Source organism: Quercus robur, chromosome 9, assembly GCF_932294415.1.
Source record: "Quercus robur chromosome 9, dhQueRobu3.1, whole genome shotgun sequence".
Lineage (NCBI taxonomy): Eukaryota > Viridiplantae > Streptophyta > Magnoliopsida > Fagales > Fagaceae > Quercus > Quercus robur.
In genome coordinates, this window is record NC_065542.1 from 49,278,850 (window position 1) to 49,302,147 (window position 23,298).

At 32.3% G+C, this 23,298-nt stretch overlaps 2 protein-coding genes across 2 annotated transcripts in view; both read left to right on the forward strand.

Annotated features, from left to right (window-relative positions):
• The first annotated feature begins 4,342 nt into the window (after positions 1-4,342).
• LOC126698847 (G-type lectin S-receptor-like serine/threonine-protein kinase RKS1) overlaps positions 4,343-23,298 on the forward strand; it is a 100,217-nt gene continuing 81,261 nt past the window's right edge. Inside the window, exon 1 of the mRNA XM_050396348.1 lies at positions 4,343-4,368. Coding sequence (XP_050252305.1) covers positions 4,353-4,368 — 16 coding nt within the window. The 5' untranslated portion in view covers positions 4,343-4,352. The remainder of the gene's footprint in view (positions 4,369-23,298) is intronic.
• Positions 6,951-7,502, forward strand: LOC126698857 (receptor-like serine/threonine-protein kinase SD1-7). The gene is made up of 2 exons (XM_050396366.1): positions 6,951-7,094; positions 7,172-7,502. Exons 1-2 carry the CDS (start codon positions 6,951-6,953, stop codon positions 7,472-7,474), a joined length of 447 nt encoding a protein of 148 aa, XP_050252323.1. The 3' UTR covers positions 7,475-7,502.

The window sequence follows — 23,298 nt, forward strand, 5'->3', positions numbered from 1 at the left end:
CGAAGCCTAAGTGACAAGATTCCTTAAATGGATGTAAGTCAGCAAAAAATGGCTAAGTGATAAGATTCCGCCAATACAGATGTAAATCACTGACAAAGCCTAAGTGACAAGATTCCTTAAATGGATGTAAGTCACCAAAAAATGGCTAAGTGATAAGATTCCGCCAAGACGGATGTAAATCACTAACGAAGCCTAAGTGACAAGATTCCTTACATAGATGTAAGTCACCAAAAAAAATGGCTAAGTGATAAGATTCCGCCAAGACAGATGTAAATCACTAACGAAGGTTAAGTGACAAGATTCCTTAAATGGATGTAAGTAACAAAAAAAAAGGGGGACAAGATTCCGCTAGATCGATTTAAATCGCTGACGAAGTCTAAATGACAAAGCTTCGTAACTGAATGTAAGTCACCTAAAAGTGGCTAAGTGACTAAATACCCTTAGACGAGTGTAAGCAGACAAGGATTCTCACACAAACGCAAGTCACACATAAATCAAAAATATCAAACGTGATAACCAAAGAAAGAGTGAAAGAAGAATCATCGAAGTGATCAAAAGTGGTCGTCCAAAGAAATTAGCTTGCTCTTTAGCAGTGATAAAAAATGATCGTCCAAAGAAATTAGCTTGGTCTTTAGCAGTAATAAAAAGTGGTTGTCCAAAGAAATTAGCTTGCTCTTCAGCAGTGATAAAAAATGATCGTCCAAAGAAATTAGCTCACTCTCAAGATCAAGCTATGATATCTCAAATGTCCAAAAAGACCTTCAAAAGGCAGATACTAAGAAATCGTCACAAAAATACTACCAATCTTGAAGAAGAAAGTAGTTGAAGATAAAGAAGTCTGAATCTAAACAAGTCAAGAACATTCCCTAAGCCTGACCAGCATAAAGCAAAATCAGACTTGGGAATGTGGGGCAATTGATGAGTCCATAAAAACCATTAAGGTCGTCCATCTTAATGGACGATCATTGTGTCATAAGTAGGCTATCAAAGATAGATGAGTAACAGCCCAACACATTCAATAACGACCATCAAAGGTCTTAAACTCTCTCATCAAGACAAAGAATGTTATGATTAAGGTAATAATCACCCTCATTTATGTCCAACAGCTACCTAAGTCACCTATAAAAGGGACAATCTGTTCATTTTCTAAGGTATGTCAAAAAACCACCACAAAATGCTATTTATAGTAGAAAAGATATGGGCTGATACTTACTTAAGCATCGGAGGCTCCCCCACTAGGCACAATCCGGTGGTCTCTTCAATTAATTCTCTTTATCTTGCAAGTCCCACACGATCGTCTAAAGCTCCGGATTGGATGAGTGATCTAATTGACGATTTTGGCATCATCAGGAACTATGTCAATCATGGCAAAGGAATGGTACCTATATCGGAATATGCTATTCAGATAAATTCATGAAGTGAAGATAATGACATACAACCCAATTGATGAATTTGGGAGTGTTTATTATGGAGGTGGGATAGCTAAACTGCTAAAGAATAAATTCAAGTTCAAATATACAATAGCAAACATTATACAGAAGGAATTTCTGGGGACTTTGGGCTTGATTTATTGTGACTAAAATGCCTGATGTGACAATCCCTCCACTTTGCACTAGGCAAAGTTGTTTGTAATTCAACATTTAGTAACCCTGTATTTAGGTGGGTTTGTTGTAAGGGTAGTGAGTGAGATAGAGTGAAGATTGCTCAAGAGTGTGCAAGAAAACAGAGACTCGCGGCTGGGACTCACGGGTGACTCGCGGCTGCAAGCCATCAAAAGCAGCACACGTGCCAAGCATGCTGGAAGATGAACAGTCATGCTAGCTGGAGCGCTACAGGACAAAACAGGACAACTGGCCATACGGTTAACTCACGACTGGATCTCGCGACTTAGTCAAGCCGCGAGCCACCCCTGTTTTGTAAAACCTGACGTTTCACATTCCTCTCCCACTCCAGTATAAATACCCCTTTTACCCACGATTGAAAGAGAGTTTCCAGAGAGAATTTTGAGAGAGAAACCCTAAAGAAAAACCAGATTGCTTCACCCACAATCTCTACCTTAGAGTCTCTTCAAATTCCTCAACTCTCTTCCTCTCCATTGTCAAATCCTTGAGAGGCATTATACCAAACCTGGTTCTCACCATCATCATCACTATGAGACAGTTGTTTGGATTTCTGGGAAGCAGTTAGGAAGGAACCAATCTTCATTGGTTGACGCTATGGTCTAGTAGCGGAATCCGGGAAGCTAGAAAAGAAAAAGGTTCGGCGCAACCTCGTTGGAGCAAGAAGCTTGGAGGGCTTAGGTGCACTGGGTAGATTAGGCTTGGAGGGTCTATTGCTGTCCTTGTATCCCAACTGTATTTTCTAGTGGATTGATTACCGCTTGGAGGGCGGCGGAGAGGTTTTTCGCCGAGGACTTCGGTTTCCTCTTCGATAACACATCGCGTGTTGTCTTTGTGTTTGCATCTTCCTTCCTCTCTATCTTTTCCTTTATATTATCTGCTGTGGTTTTATTCTGTTATGGCTTAGATAGTATTTAACCAATTTCGTATTATAGCATGTGTTAAGTTTCCGCACACTAGTTGTTTGACATATTGCTTGTATTGGTTAAGTTGTATTTTGGGGGTCTAAACGTTCAAAGGTGTTTTGTACACGTTTTTGAACTTTCATTAGGTTCTAAGAAATTAGGAACTAATGTATTAGAACTTCAATTTGTATTATGTTGGCAAGCCATGATCAAAACATAGAGTCTAGGTTTAGGCTTGCTCAAAGTATGTTTATTTGTGAAATTGGAATCGAGTGATTGCAGAATTTATTGGACAAAATCTGCAAGGCTCGATCGATCGAAAATTAGACTCGATCGATCGAACCATGTGCAGATTTATTTTTCTGCGGAGTTCCAGTTCAGCCCAAACTCTACTTAAACGTATTAGGGTTCAAGTAAAACTCTCCTATATATAAGGGAAACCCTAGAACGTTTTTTGTGAGTTGTTTTTAGAGAGATTAGAGTGCCTCTTGTGCCTCTTTTTGTATTTAGGGTTTTGTACCCAAAGGCTCTCTAAAGGTTGCTCATATTGCGGTTTGTGTAAATCTATTGTGAGATCTAGATGAGCTTTCCTTTACACAAACTTAGGGTTTTCAAGGAGGAGATATTCTCTACACCTTGATGATCAAAACAGTTGCTGCCATTAAAGCTTAAAGAATACACAAGCTTGGGTGCTTGTAGCTGGTGGGAATCCAAGAAAGAAGGAGTCAGTGGATTCGGAGCTTGCACATGGTCGTGTCAGTAAGTTCTACTGGTTGGTAGCATTAGGAAGTCAAGCGGGGGTGCTTGTAAGTCCTTTTGTATGAACTTCGATTCTTTCAAGATAGTGGATTCAAGTTTACCTTGAGGATAGCTAGGTCAAATCCTCCCCAGGTTTTTACCGGTTTGGTTTCCTGGGTGATCATATCGTGTGTTATTTTTTTTCCGCTGCTTTGCATGATTTGATCTTTATTATTGTGATAACCTAGACTTGTTTAATTGGACTAAGTAACAACTTGGCTAATTACCTAGGTTTAATCAATTGTTTAAGGGGTCTAAAAACTGTCACATATTACAAATCAAAATGAGTATTACATTCCACATGGGAAAGAAATTATATATACGGTTTTGTTAAATTATCTAAAAATATCAAAATTTTCACAATGCTGCCTTATCTATTTCATATAATTCAAAACTCCAATGATGTGTCGAGAAGTCAAAATTATTTAAGAGTTGTATACCTCTAACAACACAAGATTTCTACAATTATATTCATCATTCGTAGTAGGTCCTACTATGTAATACTTGTTTTATTTTATTTTTATATAGTTACAATAATAGGAGAGAGAGAATTTGAATTGTGATTCTACTTATATTAATAAGAAATACTCTCTTGGCATTTGACATTGTTGTTTTTTGTTTTTCGTTTCGTCTTTTAACATGTTTTTGGCCTCAGAAAAGAGAATCACATATGGACATGACATTGTTGTGAGAACATGTTTGTCTTTTTGTTTTGTTCTTTTGATACGTTGGACCTCAAAATGAGAAATGCATTTTCTCCTTTTTTTTTTTTTTTTTTAAAAATCACATATTTTCCTTAAACCCATTGTTTCATCTCTACTCTCATTTTCTTGTAAAACTGCATCAATAAATATTTATGTTCAATCAACTTCTGAAATTTATGATGTCATTTGAATAATTTTTTTTTTTTTACTCAGCTCAATATGCTATGAAAAATGGTCTTACTTAGAAAAAGAGGATGCTGGCAATTCTTGGAGTTTCTGTTGTTGTAATGTTTCTTCTTATAGTCTCAATTGTGTATTGTTTTGTAATGAAGAAGAAGAAAGGTAAGGAAGTTTAGAGCAATTTTTTAAAACCTATTTTTATCTTCTAAGGCCAGTGAACAAATGCTCCCAAGATTACTCCAACACTATGTTTCAAAGTTTATAAAAGAATAGGTAGCATACGTAAATCATGAAATAAAATTGAATAAAATGGAATGGAACTTGATATATTTTTCAAGCGTAGAAGTTGATAAAAGAAAAAATGAAAAAGAACTGTATATATTTTGTTTTTATACTCATAATCATTACTTTGGATCCAAAGATGGTATACTGAAGTAGCCAAGGAAAATTTTCAAATGCTATTGTTGAACTTCTTACCTTTCAACCTACAAATAAATGCATTAGCTCATTCCATTTGCACATTCTTATGTCTACCACACCCAAATGTCAAATTCAAAAGAAAGGACACTCAATCTCGAAGATGACATGATCCAAAATCCCTTTTGACTTCTACAGAAAACATAGATGAGCACCATTGTACCCCATTTTACAAGCCTTTCTTGGGAGGGAAACCTGTCCTTCACTGCTAGCCAAGATATGAAGGACTTGTTGGGAAAAGCTACTTTAGACCATACCAGTTTCTACCATTCATTAAGACATACAAGTTTCTTATTTATTCTACTCTGAATTGCAATTCGTCCTTCACTGCCAGACAAAGACAAAGCATTAAGGAATGCTTAGAAGCAGCTGCTTTAGACCATACCACTTTCCACCATTCAGCTGTATCCATCTTGTTTCTTATTTCACTCCAAGTTGAAATTAATGTGGCTTTTCCATATTTATATGAATTTAGAACATTGAGTTGTCTTAGCTAATTTTAATTGATGAAAATAAGCTTGTAGGGTAGTATCTTTTGATTTGATAGGTTTCCAAGGCTATTGCATTTCTTTCAAAATACTGGATACTTTTGCAAACTCAAAAAATGCAGTATCATACACTCCCTTTTGGACAAAGTTAGGGATCAAAACACCTTTAGGGTGTCATTTATCATGCCACATGGATAATTTTTTCACCCTTTCAACTAAAAGCTTGATGAATGGCCCAACCAATTCCCTGATATTTTAAGATTTTCTCCAGCCCCATCAATAGGCCTGAAGAACTTTCATCACCCATAAGCACTTACCTCTCAGAAAAGTGCATTTTAACCAAATGGGATTTCCTGTTAATGATAAATAGAAAATTGTAAACTTCAATTTTTCCTCTTATTTTCCTCCGTTTCATTCTTTTATTTTAGTGTGTTTCTCAGTTTTATTAAATTAGGGTTTTGTGTGAGAATTTCTAATTGGACAAATATGGTTACTTGCATTATTAATTACTTGTTTTATTACAGAGACGACGCATAGCACTTATTCATATAGTGCTGACTCCACTTTACGATACTTCGTAGACTCTCCAAGTACAAAGGACCTCGATGGAACTAGAAGAAATTCAAATCTGCCATTATTTGATCTAAGAACCATTATTGCAGCTACAAATAACTTCTCTATTGCTAACAAGCTTGGCCAAGGTGGTTTTGGCCCAGTTTATAAGGTAGTCTCATTGAACGAGTCCCAGAATTTGCATATTCTCATTTCAAGTGTGTTTATGCATCATAAATTCCATCATGAATGTTTACAGGTACTCGTTGAGTATGAATTTGTTGTGTACAATTGGGCTTCCCCAAATAATTCACCAAGTTGAGTTTCTTTCAACAATTGTGCACAATGACAAAATGATATTTGGACTTTAATTGCAGGGTTTGCTACAAAATGGAATGGAAATAGCAATAAAAAGACTATCAAAATGCTCTGGACAAGGAATAGAACAATTCAAAATGGAATCTACACTAATTGCTAAACTCCAACATAGGAACCTTGTGAGAATTTTAGGTTGTTGCATTCACAAAGAAGAAAAGATGTTGATCTATGAGTACTTGCCAAATAAAAGTTTGGACATTTTCATTTTTGGTATGTTTTCCTTTTCACATTAACATCACCCATCATCACTAGAAAACGATCCTCCCATTACAAACATATCAGTTCCAAATGGAAGGATTTATACGTAAGTAAGAAAGCACAAATGCAATATAATCTAATCCAAGTTCTCATTTCTTCATTTAGATGAAACAAAAAGGTCATGTTCAGATTGGGAAAAGCGATTGGAGATTATTTGCGAAATTGGTCGAGGGATCTTATATCTTCATCAAGATTCAAGATTAATAATTATCCATAGAGATTTAAAGGCCAGCAATGTTCTACTTGACAATGCATTGAATCCAAAAATTTCAGATTTTGGTATGGTTAGAATTGTTGGAGGGGACCAAATTGAAGCTAATACAAATTGCATCGTTGGAACATAATAAGTATGCTAGAAAACAAAGATATACTTTTTTAACCGATTACTTGACTACCATTTTTACATCTAAGGAGAGTACAAACTACAGGCCTATGTAAGAAAAAAATACTAAGGATATCTTTGTAATTTGCTTTCATATTGTGAAACTTCAAATTTTACATGTATGTTAGTGCCCAAAGGGCTATCTTTGATCATTTTATATATATTGAGGTTCGATATCTTCCTTTTCATTGTGCTATGACAATGGTTATATGCCACCTAAGTATGCAATGCAAGGACTTTTTTCAATAAAGTCTGATGTATATACCTTTGGGGTATTGCTACTAGAGATCATTACTGGGAAAAGGAATAGTACTTACCATCATGATGGCCCTTCCTCAAATTTGATTGGACATGTAAGTACATGTGCAAACAATGACTACAAAATTAAGCCTATATTATTGAACCTAATATGATTAATATCTTGTCTCAGGTTTGGGACCAATGGAGAGAAGACAATTCCATGAAAATAGTCGACCCGTTACTAGGTGAGACATACCCTGCTAATGAAGTTTCAAGATGCATTCAAATTGGACTTTTGTGCGTGCAAGAACATGCAACAGACTGGCCAACCATGTCAACTGTTGTTTTCATGTTGGGTAATGACACTCCTCTTCCTTCTCCAAAACGACCTACATTTATTTTGAAGGGTACTTACAATAGTACAGACAGATCAACTAGGGCAGCATCTAATTCTATAAATGAAATAACACTTTCTAAAATTGACGGTCATTAAAACCCCAAACTATTTGAAGTAAGTGTGCAAATATTTCATTAAAACATAGGATTGAGTTACTCTAAGTCTACTCTACATTACTACTTTTTTTTTTTTTTGTATGAACAATTGAACATAATGTATGCACTGTAAAATTATTATGAAAAAGAAGATAATATATAATATTACACAAACTGTTATTTTCCAGAACTTGTGATGAAATCACTGCCATCTCCTTTAGCTTTTTCTTTCCAGTGGTTTCTGAAATTAATATACAAAAAGTTAACTGCGTATATATGTTCTGTGGAGATAACTTCATTGGTTTTCAAAACAAGATGTCCAAAGTTACAAAGATCTTTTCTTTTGGTGTGAAATTTACTAAGTTTAACCATGAAGATTTAAAAGAGGAACGCTGAATGTATAATACTGGAATTTAATTTGGATTTCAAAGTGTTTCACTCAAAACGGAACCATTGTATTTGTGAATTGTGCCAAGCCTATTGATATGCTTAGGTAGACATGGCAAAACGGGTAGGTCAGGTCAGGTTCGAGTTGGGTCAATCGGGTTACGGGTCAAGTCGGGTTGACTCGCATTTTTCACATGAAATTTTTTTTTTATTTTTTTTATAAAGAAAACAATATGTATTTGCCATTTGAAAAGTTATGCAACATATTACTTGATGTAAAATGCATTATTTTGAATTCACCATTTATATCAAGAATGAACTTAGTTAAACTTATTAATACTTATTCAATAATTTTAAAATTATACAAATCTTAACATTGCTATCTAAAACAAAATAACACAAAGATAAGTAAAACAAATACACAAGTTTTATTTTTACACAATATCAACATTCCCAAAAAAAAAAAAAAAAAAAATTACAAATGACTTATTGGATAACTCATTTGATAAAGAATAAAAACATATAAGAAAATTACAATTTTGAAAATTAATTTTATAATCTATTATCAATTGTGGTTGGCACTCTATTTCAATTTGAGATATACATTAAAGTTTGATTGCTTACTTATTTATACATGGTCTCTTTTATGAAGATCATATCATTGTTAAGCAACATACACTCTAGGAAATATCATGATTTATTTTGAAAAGCTGTTTATTTTGAACATAAATTGTTAAAAAATAGGTCTAAGCATTCATAATTTATGCTAATTTGATACTTTGGCTTTACTATTTTCACACTTGTGAATGTGTCTCACACATGTCTACAATTTTAAATCTGTTTTTCACTCTACTGTAACCATATTATCTTGGCATGTACTTTTCTATTTGATATCTAAAAATCTTTACTCATTACAGAATGCTCAACCATTTATCTTTCAATTAATTTGCATACAGTTATATAAATGTATCAATTGTTTCCTTAAAACTCACAATAAACAATTAAACCAATATTGTCTTAATTTCACTATTTTTTTTTCCAATTTTTTTTTTTAAATGGTTAGGGTTCAGGTCAGGTCGGGTCAATTCAGGTATTTTTTGGGTCGAGTTGGGTTGAGTTAGAAAATTCTGACCCATTTTGCCATGTCTATGCTTGGGTATGGCTAATATTTTTAGCTTAAAGAACACTTCAACCAAGACAATATTACAACATAAGTTAAAACAACAATTTATAACTTTGATGGCAGATCCTCTTGTATAGGAAGGAGAAGTGTGAAAAAATGGGTGACAAAAAGTTATAATCATTTCCTCATTTTTGCTTAAATTTGGCCCAATTCTACTTTTGTAGTCACTTATATTTGTGAAGGTGCCTTATTGAGAGTGTGTGATTCTCTCCTTTAAGTTCAACTAGGAAAAAAAAAAAAAAAAACTAGTTTTCACAACATCAGCATCATATGGACCAAATTAATGTTATATAGCACGACACAAGTGATGAATATAATTGTAGAAAATCTTATTATGTTAGACATGTTCAAATTTTAAACAATTTCAATTTGTCAACCTGCTGCTTATAGGTTTGCAATTTTATTTTATTGGTGAAATGGGGATAGGTTTGTAAAAATTTTTAGAAAAAGTGAAGATCCATTGAGAGAATTTTAATATTTTTTGGGATGGTTTAACGAAACTATATATAACTAATAAGTTGCCTATGCGATGCACAAATAATTTTGTGATATTTTATGTAAAATAGTTTTGAATAATGTTGTACATAAATTATAAAGAAAAAGTAAACTAAATTAGAGTAAAGAAACATATATATTTTGAGATATTAAAAATTGGTTTAGTAGCTTCACTACATATTTGTAGCCTTCTTAAAGTAAGATTATTATTTTTTTTAAATCACGAAACCAAAAATAAATGCAAAAGAGTAACGAGACCATGAAAATCAACTAATTTGTGTTGTATTCACATATTTCATACTATGAAATAAAAGTATACTAAACTCTCTGACTGTCTTCCACTCATCAATAGTGTGACATTAAGACATGATGTGGACAAGTGTATATGCATGTGTCTTACAGATAATTTAAAATTAAACCATAGTAAAATATGACTTTACATTGCGTACCAAATATTCTCTCTACTTATATACCCAACACAAAAACTAACTAACCAAATTACCTAAACCTAAATCATATTTAAGCCCTTAATTTAAAAAGAAAAAAGATTGCCACCCGTAGGGGTTTCGGTGTCTTAATGGTGGTGGGAGGCCAGTATAATGGAGGTGGTGAACCCTTAGATTCCTACTTCTCTCTCTTTCAAATGTTTTGTTAGTTTTAGGTCTTTTATTTTGGTAATATATAGTGAAATAGTGCCTTTTATTTAACAATCCACAACATTTTTGTGTCTTTCTATCTCTCTCTAGAGTCTTTTCTTGTTAGTTATTACTATTAGTCCTTACCTTTTTTTTTAAAAAAAAAAATACTAAAACAGCGGGTATGCTAAAAGACATGAAGAATAATGAAAGGTGTGGTGTACGCTTAGGCAATTAATGAGATAACAGTAAAATAAGATAATGTGAAATTTTGGGTAACAATAAATATAAAAAAAAAAAAAAAAAAAAAAAAAAAAAAAAAAAGAAAAAGGCTTAATGAAAGAGGTAAAAAAAGGCTAAATGCAAAATTAGAGTGCCACTTGGCAGGACCTCATGCACTCTCACATGAGGTCTCTGAGAGAGAGACATTTTGTAACAACTTTTATTCTACAATATTCCTCCAAAATTTTTTTTTTTTTACTCATTCCTTGAATAGAATAATTATAATGGTTATGTGTGTACAATTTATAATTGCTGTTTCACTACATATTTAAAGCCTTCTCAAGGTAAGTTTTTATATATATATATATATATATATATAAATTATGAAACCAAAAATAAATGCAAAAGAGTAACGGGACCATGAAAATTAAATAATTTGTGTTGTGTTCATATATTAAATACTATGAAATAAAAGTATGTCCAACTCTCTCATTGTCATCCACCCATTGATAGTGTGACATTAAAACATGGTGTGGGCAAGTGTCTTATAGATGATTTAAAACCATGGTAGAATATGGCTTTACATTGCGTACCAAATATTCTCTCTACTTATATACCCAAAACAAAAATTATCCAACCAAATTACCCAAACCTAAATCATATTTAATCTCCTAATTTAAATATATATAAAAAATTACCCGTAGGGGTTTTGGCGTCTTGATGGTGGTGGGAGGCCAATATGATGGAATCAATGACCCCTCAGTTTTCTCTTTCTCTCTCTTTCAAATATTTTGTCAGCCTTAGGTCTTTTATAGTGAAACAATGCATTTTGATTTTGTAGTGAAATAATGCATTTTATTTAACAATTCACAACATTTTTGTGTCTCTCTATCTCCCTCCAAGGCCTTATTTAGTTAGTTATTACTATTAGTCCTTAATTATTATTTTTTTTTCTTTTTTAAAAATATTAAAATGGTGGGTACACTAAAAGACATGAAAAAGAGAAATGTGTGATGTAAGCTTAGGCAATTAATGAGAGACTAATGAGATAATAGTAAAACAAGTCAATGTAAACTTTTGGGTAATAGTAAAAAAATCTTAATGAAAGAGGTAGAAAAATGATAAATGCAAAAACAGAGCGTCACTTGGCAAGATCTCATGCACTCCCGCGTGAGATCTCTACTTATATATATATATATATATATATTGATGGTTATTCGTTTATAACTCCTAATCACTAATCAACATGAGTCTCAAAAAACTTTGTGATAGGACTTTATCATATGTACAAAATAAGCATAGATTTTTTTTATCTTTATTTTTTTTTAAAGGATATTTCTATTGTGTTCATCCTTATAAAAATTTAAGTACAGATTAAATAGTCATTATTTTTGACAATTTTTCTTTGATTCCCTTATAATTTATATATTGTGTTGGTTTAAATGAAGTTTTCTCAAGATATCAGAGGATAGACTTTAGATAAGATGTTCAACTTTTATACGCCAAGCATTGATTGTAAGTCTTGTAAATGGAACAAATAGAGATAAGAAATTAAGAATATGGTCCACTTTGGTTGGCCTTAGCTTGATTTGTCTAGACATCAATTTTCTCTCTTGCCCAAAGTCCAACTTATTTTAGGTGGAAGTCTCCTTGATTATTACTGGTATACAAAATTACAGGATCATTAAATTGGAATAGGTCCCTTACTAACCTAACAAATTGGAATAGGATGAAATTTCTTCCCATCCACACTAAATGTTGTGTACACTCCAAATTTTTTCTGCATCTCATAATTATACGTTGTTAATAGGTGTCATCCAAGTCCAACATGATTGAGAGTTGTAATTGAGACTATGGCCCAAAAGCTTTACTATTCAATACTTTGCGAGAAAAATTAAACACTCATTTGATGTAACAGGAGGAGATTATAGAATTTGACAATGTATATACTGGGATTTGTTCTTGATGTTGTGAAATTGTTATAACTACTAAAAACACTAGTTTGATTAGTTGGCAAGTCATGTTCTTTAATCGTGAAAAGTATACAATGGAAAACTTTTATATTCCTACAATAAATGTTTTGGAGAGAAAATTGTTAGCCCCTTCATCCCATTGGGACCCCCCTATTTATACAGAGGAAAAAGGGTCCAATATTCCTAAGTGTGACTTAGTTACATGGAATTTTTGTGCAATTGTGCCCGAATTTCTTTTAAAAATTTAATTATAATTTTAAACTCCAATTTGGTGATTTTTATATAATTTTTGTGGTTTGATTTTGATTCAATAAAGACATATTAGCCAAAAGAAACAAAGGTGGAGCTATTAAAGAAATTTGTACTTTCAGATTAGCAATTACAAATGGCTAATGCTGCATTGTCATTTGTGGTTGTGGTATGAATAAGCGGTATGTTGTTTGGGCGACTGAATGAGGCAAAGCAATTAACCATATTAAAAGGGATTAGCAACTTTTTCTTTCTCCTTTACCATCTGTGGTATGTATATGCCTTTTCACATATTCTCAAGTGAAGTAACCATTAGGATTTCCCTTAGTTCTTGAGTATTTTGGATTGTTTCAAATGAGTAATGGTTCCTCTTAGGCACTTAAAATTTTTGGTTTATTGATTTTACTATCTATAACTTTGATTCTTCTTTACCTAATAAAGTTTGGAATTTTCTGTAAATACATTTTTTCTTCAAGAAAATAAATAGAAATCTCCCTTCATGTTCATGCTCATGTTAATGTTCATATTTGTATTTTTTGTAATACTCAATAAGTTATTTACTCATTTTGTGAATTATCAATTGTAGTTAAGAAAAAAAGTATAAACACAATACTATTCAATTAAACTAACATGAAAAATTAAATCTATTAGATTAAAAAAAATGGACATGAAAATAAAAATTGCACAAAAAATTTCTTAAATAGAATTAAAATAATTTTTACTAAATATTGTTTATCAAGCAATCATGTACTAACCAACAACATTCCAAACATTACGTGCATAACAGGGTGATGAAATGGTTGTTCAATTTATTTAAGAAATATGATTTAGCTAATAGAAATTTAAAAAAAAATACAATAACTTTCATGCATAGTCATGAATTATACCTTTACATACATCTTATACATTTTTTGAGTTTTATTTTATATAAATGTATTTCATAAAATTAACAAAATTTATCATAAAACCCTTCATTGTATTTTTTTTAAATCACTACAAAAAAATGAAAGAAGTTTTTTTCCCAAAAAAATGTTCTCCAGTCATAATTTTTACCAAAAAAGATCATACCAAAAAAAAATCGTGCAACGCATAGGCCAATAATCAGTCTATATATATAATTAAAGCCAAAATTGAGAGAAAATTCAATTAGATTCTAAATTAGATTCCAATTGTTGTTTAATTTTGCGCCACGTGTCCAATTTAAGGTTTTGTTTTTTTTTTTTTAAAAAAAAACATTGATTCCAAATACCGATGGACTCACCATTCCAAATACATTGCAATATACTATCTTTTTTTTTTTATGAGATATTTTTTGTGATGAGATAGTGGCTCCTAAAAAAGGGTCATATATGGGACTGTGATTTCATGAACAACATGTAATTTTAAATAGAGTGATGGTAGGTAGCTATACATACATACATACATACATACATATATATATATATATATATATATATCTATATAATAACTAATAGCCGAAAAGTTTGACCTTCTGTTGACCGCTTCTCATTCCGCCACGTGGTTACATAAATTAATGCCACCCCTACCATTAAAAACATAGAACAATGTATCTTTTCGGTCGTTTGTTTATTTACTTTCACTGGGTAACTACCTTTTGTTTGCTTTTTGTTTTCTTCTCTCCATTTTTCTGTTTTTTGCTTTTTTTTTCCCCGCTGTGAGAACAGACCCAGCGAAGGTTCTTCACAAATATTAGTTGCTCTTGCTGATTCTTGCATTAGTTGGTCTAACTCTTTCAAACCCACACTGTTCACTTTTCATTTTCGGTTTTCTGTTTTCTTTTTTCCCTCTGTGAGAAGAAACCCAGCAAAGTTTGTGGAGAAAAAAAACAGAGTAACCCAGCAAAATCATTATGGTAACCTTCCACTAATTTGATAGAAATATTGTTATTGTGGGATTTATATTCATATTTGCGTTAATATTACTTTCGGTTGTCATATTGATTTTGATGTTGGATTACATAGTAACATTGGGTAACTACCTTTTGTTTGCCTTTTGTTTTCTTCTCTCCATTTTTCCATTTTCTTTTTTTTTTTTCCCGCCTCGAGAGCAAACCCAGCAAAGGTTCTTCACAAACATTAGTTGCTCTAACTCTTTCAAACCCACATTGTTGACTTTTCGTTTTCTGTTTTCTGTTTTGTTTTTTCCCTCTGTTAGAAGGAACCCAGCAAAGGTTGTGGAGAAAAAAAACAGAGTAACCCAGCAAAATCATTACGTTAACTGGTTTATTCTTTTCTAATGTTATTCCTTTTTCAAATAACAACTTTAGACAACCTTACAATGCAACAGTAAAACGAATATAGTGAATAGAATATGTTTGCTTTGGCGATTTGAAAACAAATGTTAGACATGTTGATGAGAAATATAAAAGCCATGGAAGAAGGTTTTTGGCATTACAGGAACTGTTCAATTTGTCAACAAATTGTATATTTCTGTTTTAATTTTTTTTTCTTAATAATAATGAATGTTAATAGCTAAGACATTGAAATTTTGTGCATACTATTTGTTTGAAAAAATGCCTTACTTACTCTTGCATTAATTTTTTACTGTGGGCTTGTATTGCTTTAGCCCATCGTCTGTTAACCCTGCCCAAAATTTATCTTTGGGATTGAATCTGTATTCATGAATATATAGGATCAAATGGCCCATATTTAATATAGGATTCATTTATGACAGTGCCGATTTGTAATGATGATATAGGTTTCAATAGAATTTAAAAAAAAATATAAAAAAAAAAAAAAAAAAAAAACCAGAGTAACCTTAGTATTATTATTACAATAAGAAGCTACGAACATGTGGCTTCTAATATATTAAACGTAGCATAAACACGCTATGATTATTAAAAAAGAATAACCATGAATTTCTTCACAATTACCACAAAAACTTTTATTCCTCCATCTCATATATTAAACATAGCATAGCATATAGGTTCAAAAATCAAAAGAGATTTACAAAAAAAATTACATCAGAAAACTAGAACACCAAGAAATAAGTTTTTCTTTAATTCTAAAACTCAATCACATGTGTTGAGACAATGGTAGAACTTTGTTTCTAAGGTATTTAATTCAATGCTTGGTAAATGAGTTTCTTTTGGAACATGTGGCTCCTCCTGCCAATGGTTTGAAGCCATATCATATCTGTAATGCATTAAAAATAGAAAGCAAATGGCTGTTTCTAAGCAGATCAAATAAACATGAATGGATTTGGGTGAACATGGCTTATGAACCTAATTGATAGTTCAAATTTTAAAATTAAAAAGTTATAATAAAACTTATTTTGCAGGTCCTCTCATTTTTGGGTAAAGAGCTGCATACTTTTTAAGGGAAAGAGCTATGTAGTTAACTGTATCAAGTCCAGGTTTGTTAACAATTGCTCTAATTTTTTTTTAAAAGTTTATGTTGCATTTCTTTTCTACATATTCATAATAATTATTAATGTCATCTTCAACAAAAATTTACAGCATAAAAATGCTAATTAACAATAAATACATGCTTGAAAGAATATTCCCCTTTTTAACGTCTATTTGCTATCTTTTATTTATACAATAATAGTTCTGATTTGATCTTCTATAAATACTATGTTTTTTATTATATTAGTATGGAGTCCACTTTATTTTCAAGAGCGAGAAGAAAACTGATTCTATCACAGAAACAAAACAGAAATGTACCTACCAAATTTAAAAATTCTTCATTAAAGGGAAGTCCTTCAGATGTTTCAGTACCTAGAAGAATGCTATTAAATAAGAAAAGAAATGTTTCTGATGGTGTATCCAGTCCCTTATCTTGTGGTGATGCTTTACAAGGAGAAGTTTCAATAGAAAGAGACTCAATTTCTTGGAACGTATTGTCGCACACCACTATTCATGAAACGCAATCATTGCATTTTGGAAGCAATGATGAAACATTTGTAAGAAGAACTCGATGATATAATCCCGAAGCTGAAAATACAAACTCATTAGTGAATATATTAGGAAGAATTATTGTGAATGAAGATGGGAGTGTTACCACAAATATAACTGAGCAACAATTGCCTTTGCTAAAAGGTAGTATTCAATCTGCTGCAGTTGAAGGTATATTAAGAATTCTATTATATTAAATAGAAATTTTTCTTTGAAGAATTCGTTTTTGACTTTGTTTACATCTTAGACTTGGAACGGACAAATGATATTGAAAGCTCAACAATGAATATTACAGTTGCTGAACATGATTTTTGTGATGACTCTGATAGAGAATCAAATAATCTTTCAAACTCTGACCCTAGATGAAAACATTGTAAGTATTACAATTTTTAGTCCTCAATACCAACCTTAAATATTAGGTTCCCAAAAAATGATCCTTCAATTTTTTTGTAGGAAAATTTATGGACGCAATGAATTTAGGACCTCCAACACAAGTATATGAACATTGTGGAGCTCAACTTTGGTATGAGGAGAGAACAATTAAATCTAGAAAGCCGAAGAAGCCTAAATTCAGTTAATGTTGTTCAGAAGGCAGAGTTGAACTTATGTTTTTTGAAGGATCCTCCACCTTTTCTTAAAAGATTGCTCAGCATGAGCAATGATCAGAGATCAAATAAATTTCGAGTGGGGATAAGAATCTATAATTCTCTCTTCGCTTTCACTTCTTTGGGAGGTAATATAGATCGTTCAGTGAATAATGGTACTGCTCCATATGTTTTCCATCTAAATGGCCAAAATCATCATAGAATTGGATCTCTTATTCCTGTTGATGGCCAAAAGACACAATTTGCACAGCTTTATATTTATGATACTAAGAATGAGATAGCAAACAGAATTGATGCCATTACATCTGTTGATCATAGAAAAGATGTGGATATAGATATTGTCATTGGATTATTGAATATGTTAGACAATTGCAATCAATTGGTCAAGTACTTCAGGATGGCTAGGGACATATTCAATGAGTCTGATATGCATGATGTAAGGATATGGCTTATTGGAAGTCGCAATTATGATTCTAGACAATATAACTTGCCTGAAACTTCTGAAGTTGTTGCTATTATTGTTGGAGATTTAAATACCGAAAATTGTGAAAGGGATATTATTGTTGAAAACTAGAGTTCAGGATTGCAGCGTATATATGGAAGTCATCCGAGCTATATGGCTTTACAATATCCATTGCTTTTTCCTTACGGTGAAAATGGGTATACATCTGATATACCTTATAAGAATTTTGATGGAACAAGATCTAAAAAAAGAGAATCAATAACAATGAGGGAATATTATGCTTTTAGACTTCAACAAAGATCTCATGAAGGTAACACATTGTTGCTTGGTGGAAGGCTTTTTCAACAATTCATAGTCGATGCCTATACTTCCATTGAAGAGGAAAGATTACAATGGGTAAGGCAAAACCAATTGAAATTAAGATCTGAGCTATATGGTGGGCTTAAAGATGCTGTGCTTCGTGGTGATACTAATCCAAAAACAATGGGAAAGCGGATCATCTTACCTTCCTCTTTTACTGGAAGCCCAAGATACATGGTTCAGAATTATCAAGATGCAATGGCTATATGTAGAAGGGTAGGATATCCAGATCTGTTTATGACATTTACTTGCAATCCAAAATGGTCTGAAATCACACAGTGCTTGGAATTTATTGAAGGCCAAAATGTTGGGGACCGACTAGATATTGTAACAAGGGTTTTTAAAATAAAGTTGAATGAATTATTACATGATTTGAGGCATGAATCTCATTTTGGAAGAGTCATTGCAGTAGTATACACAATTGAATTTCAGAAAAGAGGACTTCCGCATGCACATATTCTCCTTTTCTTGGATCCAAAAGATAAGTGCCCAAGCCTAGCAGACATTGACAGTATTATTACAGCAGAAATACCAGATCCACATGAAGATCCAATTGCTTATGAAGATGTAAAACAGTTTATGATGCATGGGCCATGTGGATATGCAAACCCAAGATCACCTTGTATGGTTAATGATAAATGTACAAAATATTTTCCAAAAAAATTTTATGAAGAGACAACTATCGATGAAGAAGGTTTCCCCATTTATAGAAGAAGAAATGATGGGAAGACAATAGTAAAAAATGGAATTACTTTGGATAATCAGTATGTTGTGCCATATAATGTAGACTTACTGGTAAAGTACCAGTCACATTTGAATGTAGAATGGTGCAATAGATCTCGATCGATTAAATATTTATTTAAATACATAAATAAGGGACCAGATAGAGTCACAATTGTTTTACAAGAGAATCTGCCAGGTACTGATAATGACGAACAACAACCAAGCATTGTTGTTGATGAGACCAAAGCATATTTGGATTGTAGGTATATTTCAGCTTCTGAAGCATGTTGGAGAATATTTGAATTTCCGATTCAGTTTCGAAATCCACCAGTTGAAAGATTAAACTTTCATTTAGAAAATGAAAATCCCATTATATATCCAGAAAATGCAAATTTGGACAACATTTTACAAAGGCCAGGAATCAAAGACACAAAATTTATTGAATGGATGAAAACTAATGAAGCTTTTGAAGATGCTCGTGAGTTAACTTATGCTGAATTTCCTACAAAATGGGTATGGCATCAAAATGTTAAGCAATGGAAACGAAGAAAAGGTATAAAATGTATTGGAAGAGTATATAATGCTCACCCTTCAAGTGTAGATCGATTTTACTTGAGAATGTTGCTTAACATTTTCAAAGGCCCAAAAAACTTTAAAGAGATAATGACTGTAAAAAATATTACTTATCCTACTTACAAAGATGCATGTTATGCACTTCGGCTTCTAGATGATGATAAAGAGTGGCATGAATGCATAAATGAAGCTGCACATTGGGCCAATGGCAAACAATTACGCCAACTATTTGTTACCATACTCATGTTTTGTGAAGTATCTGATCCTTTAATTTTATGGGATTCTAATTGGAAAATTCTTACTGAAGATATACTTAATAGACAAAGACATATCTCCCATTTTCATGATTTGATATTATTTGATAGTCAATTGAAAAATTATGGCTTGTATGAAATTGATCAAATCCTCCAACAATATGGGAAATCTTTGAAAGACTATCCTCAAGTGCCTCAGCCAGATGTAAATATTCTTATTCATAAAGGAAATAGACTTATTGAAGAAGAAATGTCATATAATATAGGAAGTTTGCAAAGAGAACATGAGATCTTGATATCTGGCCTCAACAATGAACAAATAAATATCTATAATTCTATAATGGAAGTTGTTTTTTCTGAAAGTGGGGGCATGTTTTTTGTCTATGGTCATGGTGGAACGGGAAAAACATACCTTTATAGAACAATATTGGCTGCTGTAAGATCAAAAGGAAAAATTGCTCTTGTAGTTGCTTCTTCAGGTATTGCTGCTCTTTTACTTCCTGGTGGCCGGACAGCACATTCACGATTCCACATCCCGATTAATGTTAATGATGAGCCAACCTGTGAAATAAAGCAAAAAACACAGACAGCAGAACTTCTTTTGAAAACAAGTATAATACTTTGGGATGAGGCACCAATGGCAAAACAAAAATTGCTTTGAAGCTGTTAATCGCAGCCTTCAAGATATACTGCAAATTGAAGATCCAACGAATTTGGAAAAACCTTTTGGTGGCAAAGTTGTGGTTTTAGGTGGTGATTTTCGGCAAATACTTCCAGTTGTGAAAAAGGGAAGACGTGAAGATATTGTCCAATCTACAATTTGTCAGTCACACTTATGGAATTATTGTCATGTGTTTAAACTACAACAAAATATGAGACTTATGCAGAACAATATGAGTGAAATAGAAGAATTATTTGTACAAGACTTTAGTGAATGGATTTTAAAAATAGGTAATGGTGATTTGGGAGAAGGTGATGGTGACAATAACATTACAATTCCTCATGATCTAATCATCCAACCTACACAAAATCCACTGGAAGATATTATTAATAGCACATACCCTGATTTGGATGCTCAATACATGGATACAAGTTACATTGAAAAAAGGGCAATTCTTGGCCCTACAAATGAAGTTGTAGAGGATTTAAATGACTACATAATCTCATCAATAAATGGAGTAGAACATGAATATTTGAGTTCAGATTCTATTTGCAAGGCTTCTTTGAATGTTCCTGATCAAGACATTTTATACCCTATTGAGTTTTTAAACAGCTTAAGATTTCTAGGATTGCCAAATCATAAGTTGACATTAAAAGTAGGCTTGCCTATTATGTTGCTTAGAAACTTGAACAAGAATGAAGGGCTTTGTAATGGAACAAGGTTGATTATTACAAAGTTGGCTACATGGGTTATAGAAGCAAAAGTTATTACTAGCACTAATATAGGCACATGCGTGTTCATTCCGAGGATAACATTATCTCCAACTGATTTGAAATGGCCTTTTGTTCTAAACAGGAAACAATTCCCAATTTCTATGTGTTTTTCAATGACAATAAATAAAAGCCAAGGATAGTCATTGAAACATGTGGGAGTTTATTTGCCTAAACCAGTTTTCAGTCATGGGCAATTGTATGTTACAGTTTCTAGAGTAACAAGCAGAAATGGGTTGAAGTTCCGCATAATTAATGATGAAACTGATCAAAGTTGTGAAACAAAAAACATTGTGTACAAGGAGGTTTTCACCAAACTTATTTAAGTTGTTGGTCATATAAGGTAAAATAAATTTAAATGTTAAAAGGTCATATATACATTTGTACAACTCTTCCTTTTTAGTTCTTATTTAAATTGTTGCGGTGTCTTTACTTCCTTTAGGCATACAAAATACATTGTCTTTCAAACTTCAGCTCAAACTTACAATTGTAATGGTATAATATTTGTAGTACTTAACATGTTGAAAAATCACTTTAACTGCTATAACAATTGTATGGTCGATGATTAAATGGAAACAGACCTCATTCATTTAAAAAATTCAAACCAATATGGTTTTTGACTTAAATAGTTACTAGAATTAAAAAATAATAATTACATGTGTCTTGCAACTTTAAAAATAAGAGACTTATTAATGTGTTTGAGTTTATTTATTATTATTCTACCTGGTTACTGCTAAAGAAATGAAACTATAAATTAAATGTTTGATTACTATCGAAATGCCATCACTTTATTTCTCTAATTATCATGTTGAATGATGTATGTAGCCAAAGGTCAAAAACTTAAAGATGATGGAGTTCAGTTTTCTTAATCAGCTTTCAAACAAGAGTGGCAAGTCCAAAATCAAAATTAGAGTATCAAGGATGTGGGATGCTGTAAATAGAAACAATCAAGAAATTATTAGTTCAGATATGATTCTTATTGATGAACAGGTTTGTATAAGTTTAAAAAAAAAACACAGCAAAACATTTCTTATACATTATATATATTATTCACTTTATATACATTTAACTAACATCTTTTGCTTTCAGAATTGCTGTTCTAGCTGTGGTTCATGCTTGGCACTCACTAGCTCTAAATGCTAACTTCTATGGCCTTCATCTTTCTTGCATCAGCTGCAAATTTGAGAATGTAGTTGTGGGTTGGATTGCATCATGTTAATTTGACACTTGGTGAAACTATGTTGGGCTTGTGGATGTTGGTTTGGCATTATTCATCCCATGTAGGTTGCTAGCATGCAATGATTTGTGGCATCTTAAAATCTACAAATCAAAATTCTTTTGAAGTTCCATTTTTGACCCAATCTCGACCCAAGCCTAGAGAACGGAAGGTTGTTATAAGCCAGACTTCTATAACTTCAGTCACATTTTACTGAACTTAAATCTCAACTAATACAAATATCCATAAATTGTAATTATTTTATACTTTTGTCATATTTATAGGATACGTTTAGTTATCTAGTGATAATTTGAGGCTAGTTTAGTTATTTGATGGAATGTAGTTAAGTGGAAACTATCCTTGCTTTACATGATTTCCTCTGATCCAATAATCATTTTGGCCAAAAAAAAGCAGGTTTCTGAAAGACTTGGAAGAAGCTCAAAGGATAGCTCGATCTAGCACAGCAGTGATTTGAAGGCCCATCATATGTGTCTTGAGAGCCAATAGATAATTTTTATGGCTTTATACGGAGCTTTTGACTTGGTGACTGGCAGTGGTAAGATTGTTAATGAATATTGGGAAGAGGAACCTGATGATCATCAGAATCAATCCACCTTACTTGCATAAGACATCCAATATTCACCAATTTGCAAAGGAATAAAAAGTAAATAGGTTTTTTGGAGACTAAACCCATTACATATTGGAATATGAGATATTACTTATTCGCGGGAAACAATTTGCAAATAGCCTTATTGCTTGTTTAACAACACTACCTTGCCTTGTGAACGAAAATGTAAAATCACATACAATTTTTTTTTTCTTTCTTTTTTGGATTGTATAGATGCTTGATTTATCCTAGGTAGTTTTGTACTTGGACCATATTGTGAAAAGTTACGGCTGAGCATATGGTTGAACCAGGGCCAGGGGTTTTGTTTATACTTTAGCAATCAATGTTCTGGTGAAATGGGAATTTTGTGAATATTTGTGTGTGCATAACTGGTATTGAAACTTTTGCTATTACATATATTTTGATCATGTTTTCTGGTGAACTATATTATCAGGGAGAATATTTTGCTTTAATTAATTGGTGTTGGGTCCAATTATGAGCCTGTGGACCTTGGTCCTCTCGATTCAGCCGAG

Bases quoted from the DNA above. Each gene is read 5' to 3' on its own strand.
- LOC126698857 (XM_050396366.1), top strand. From the start codon at position 6,951: ATGCCACCTAAGTATGCAATGCAAGGACTTTTTTCAATAAAGTCTGAT. The intron at 7,095-7,171 runs GTAAGTACATGT...ATCTTGTCTCAG, and splicing joins CCTCAAATTTGATTGGACAT to GTTTGGGACCAATGGAGAGA.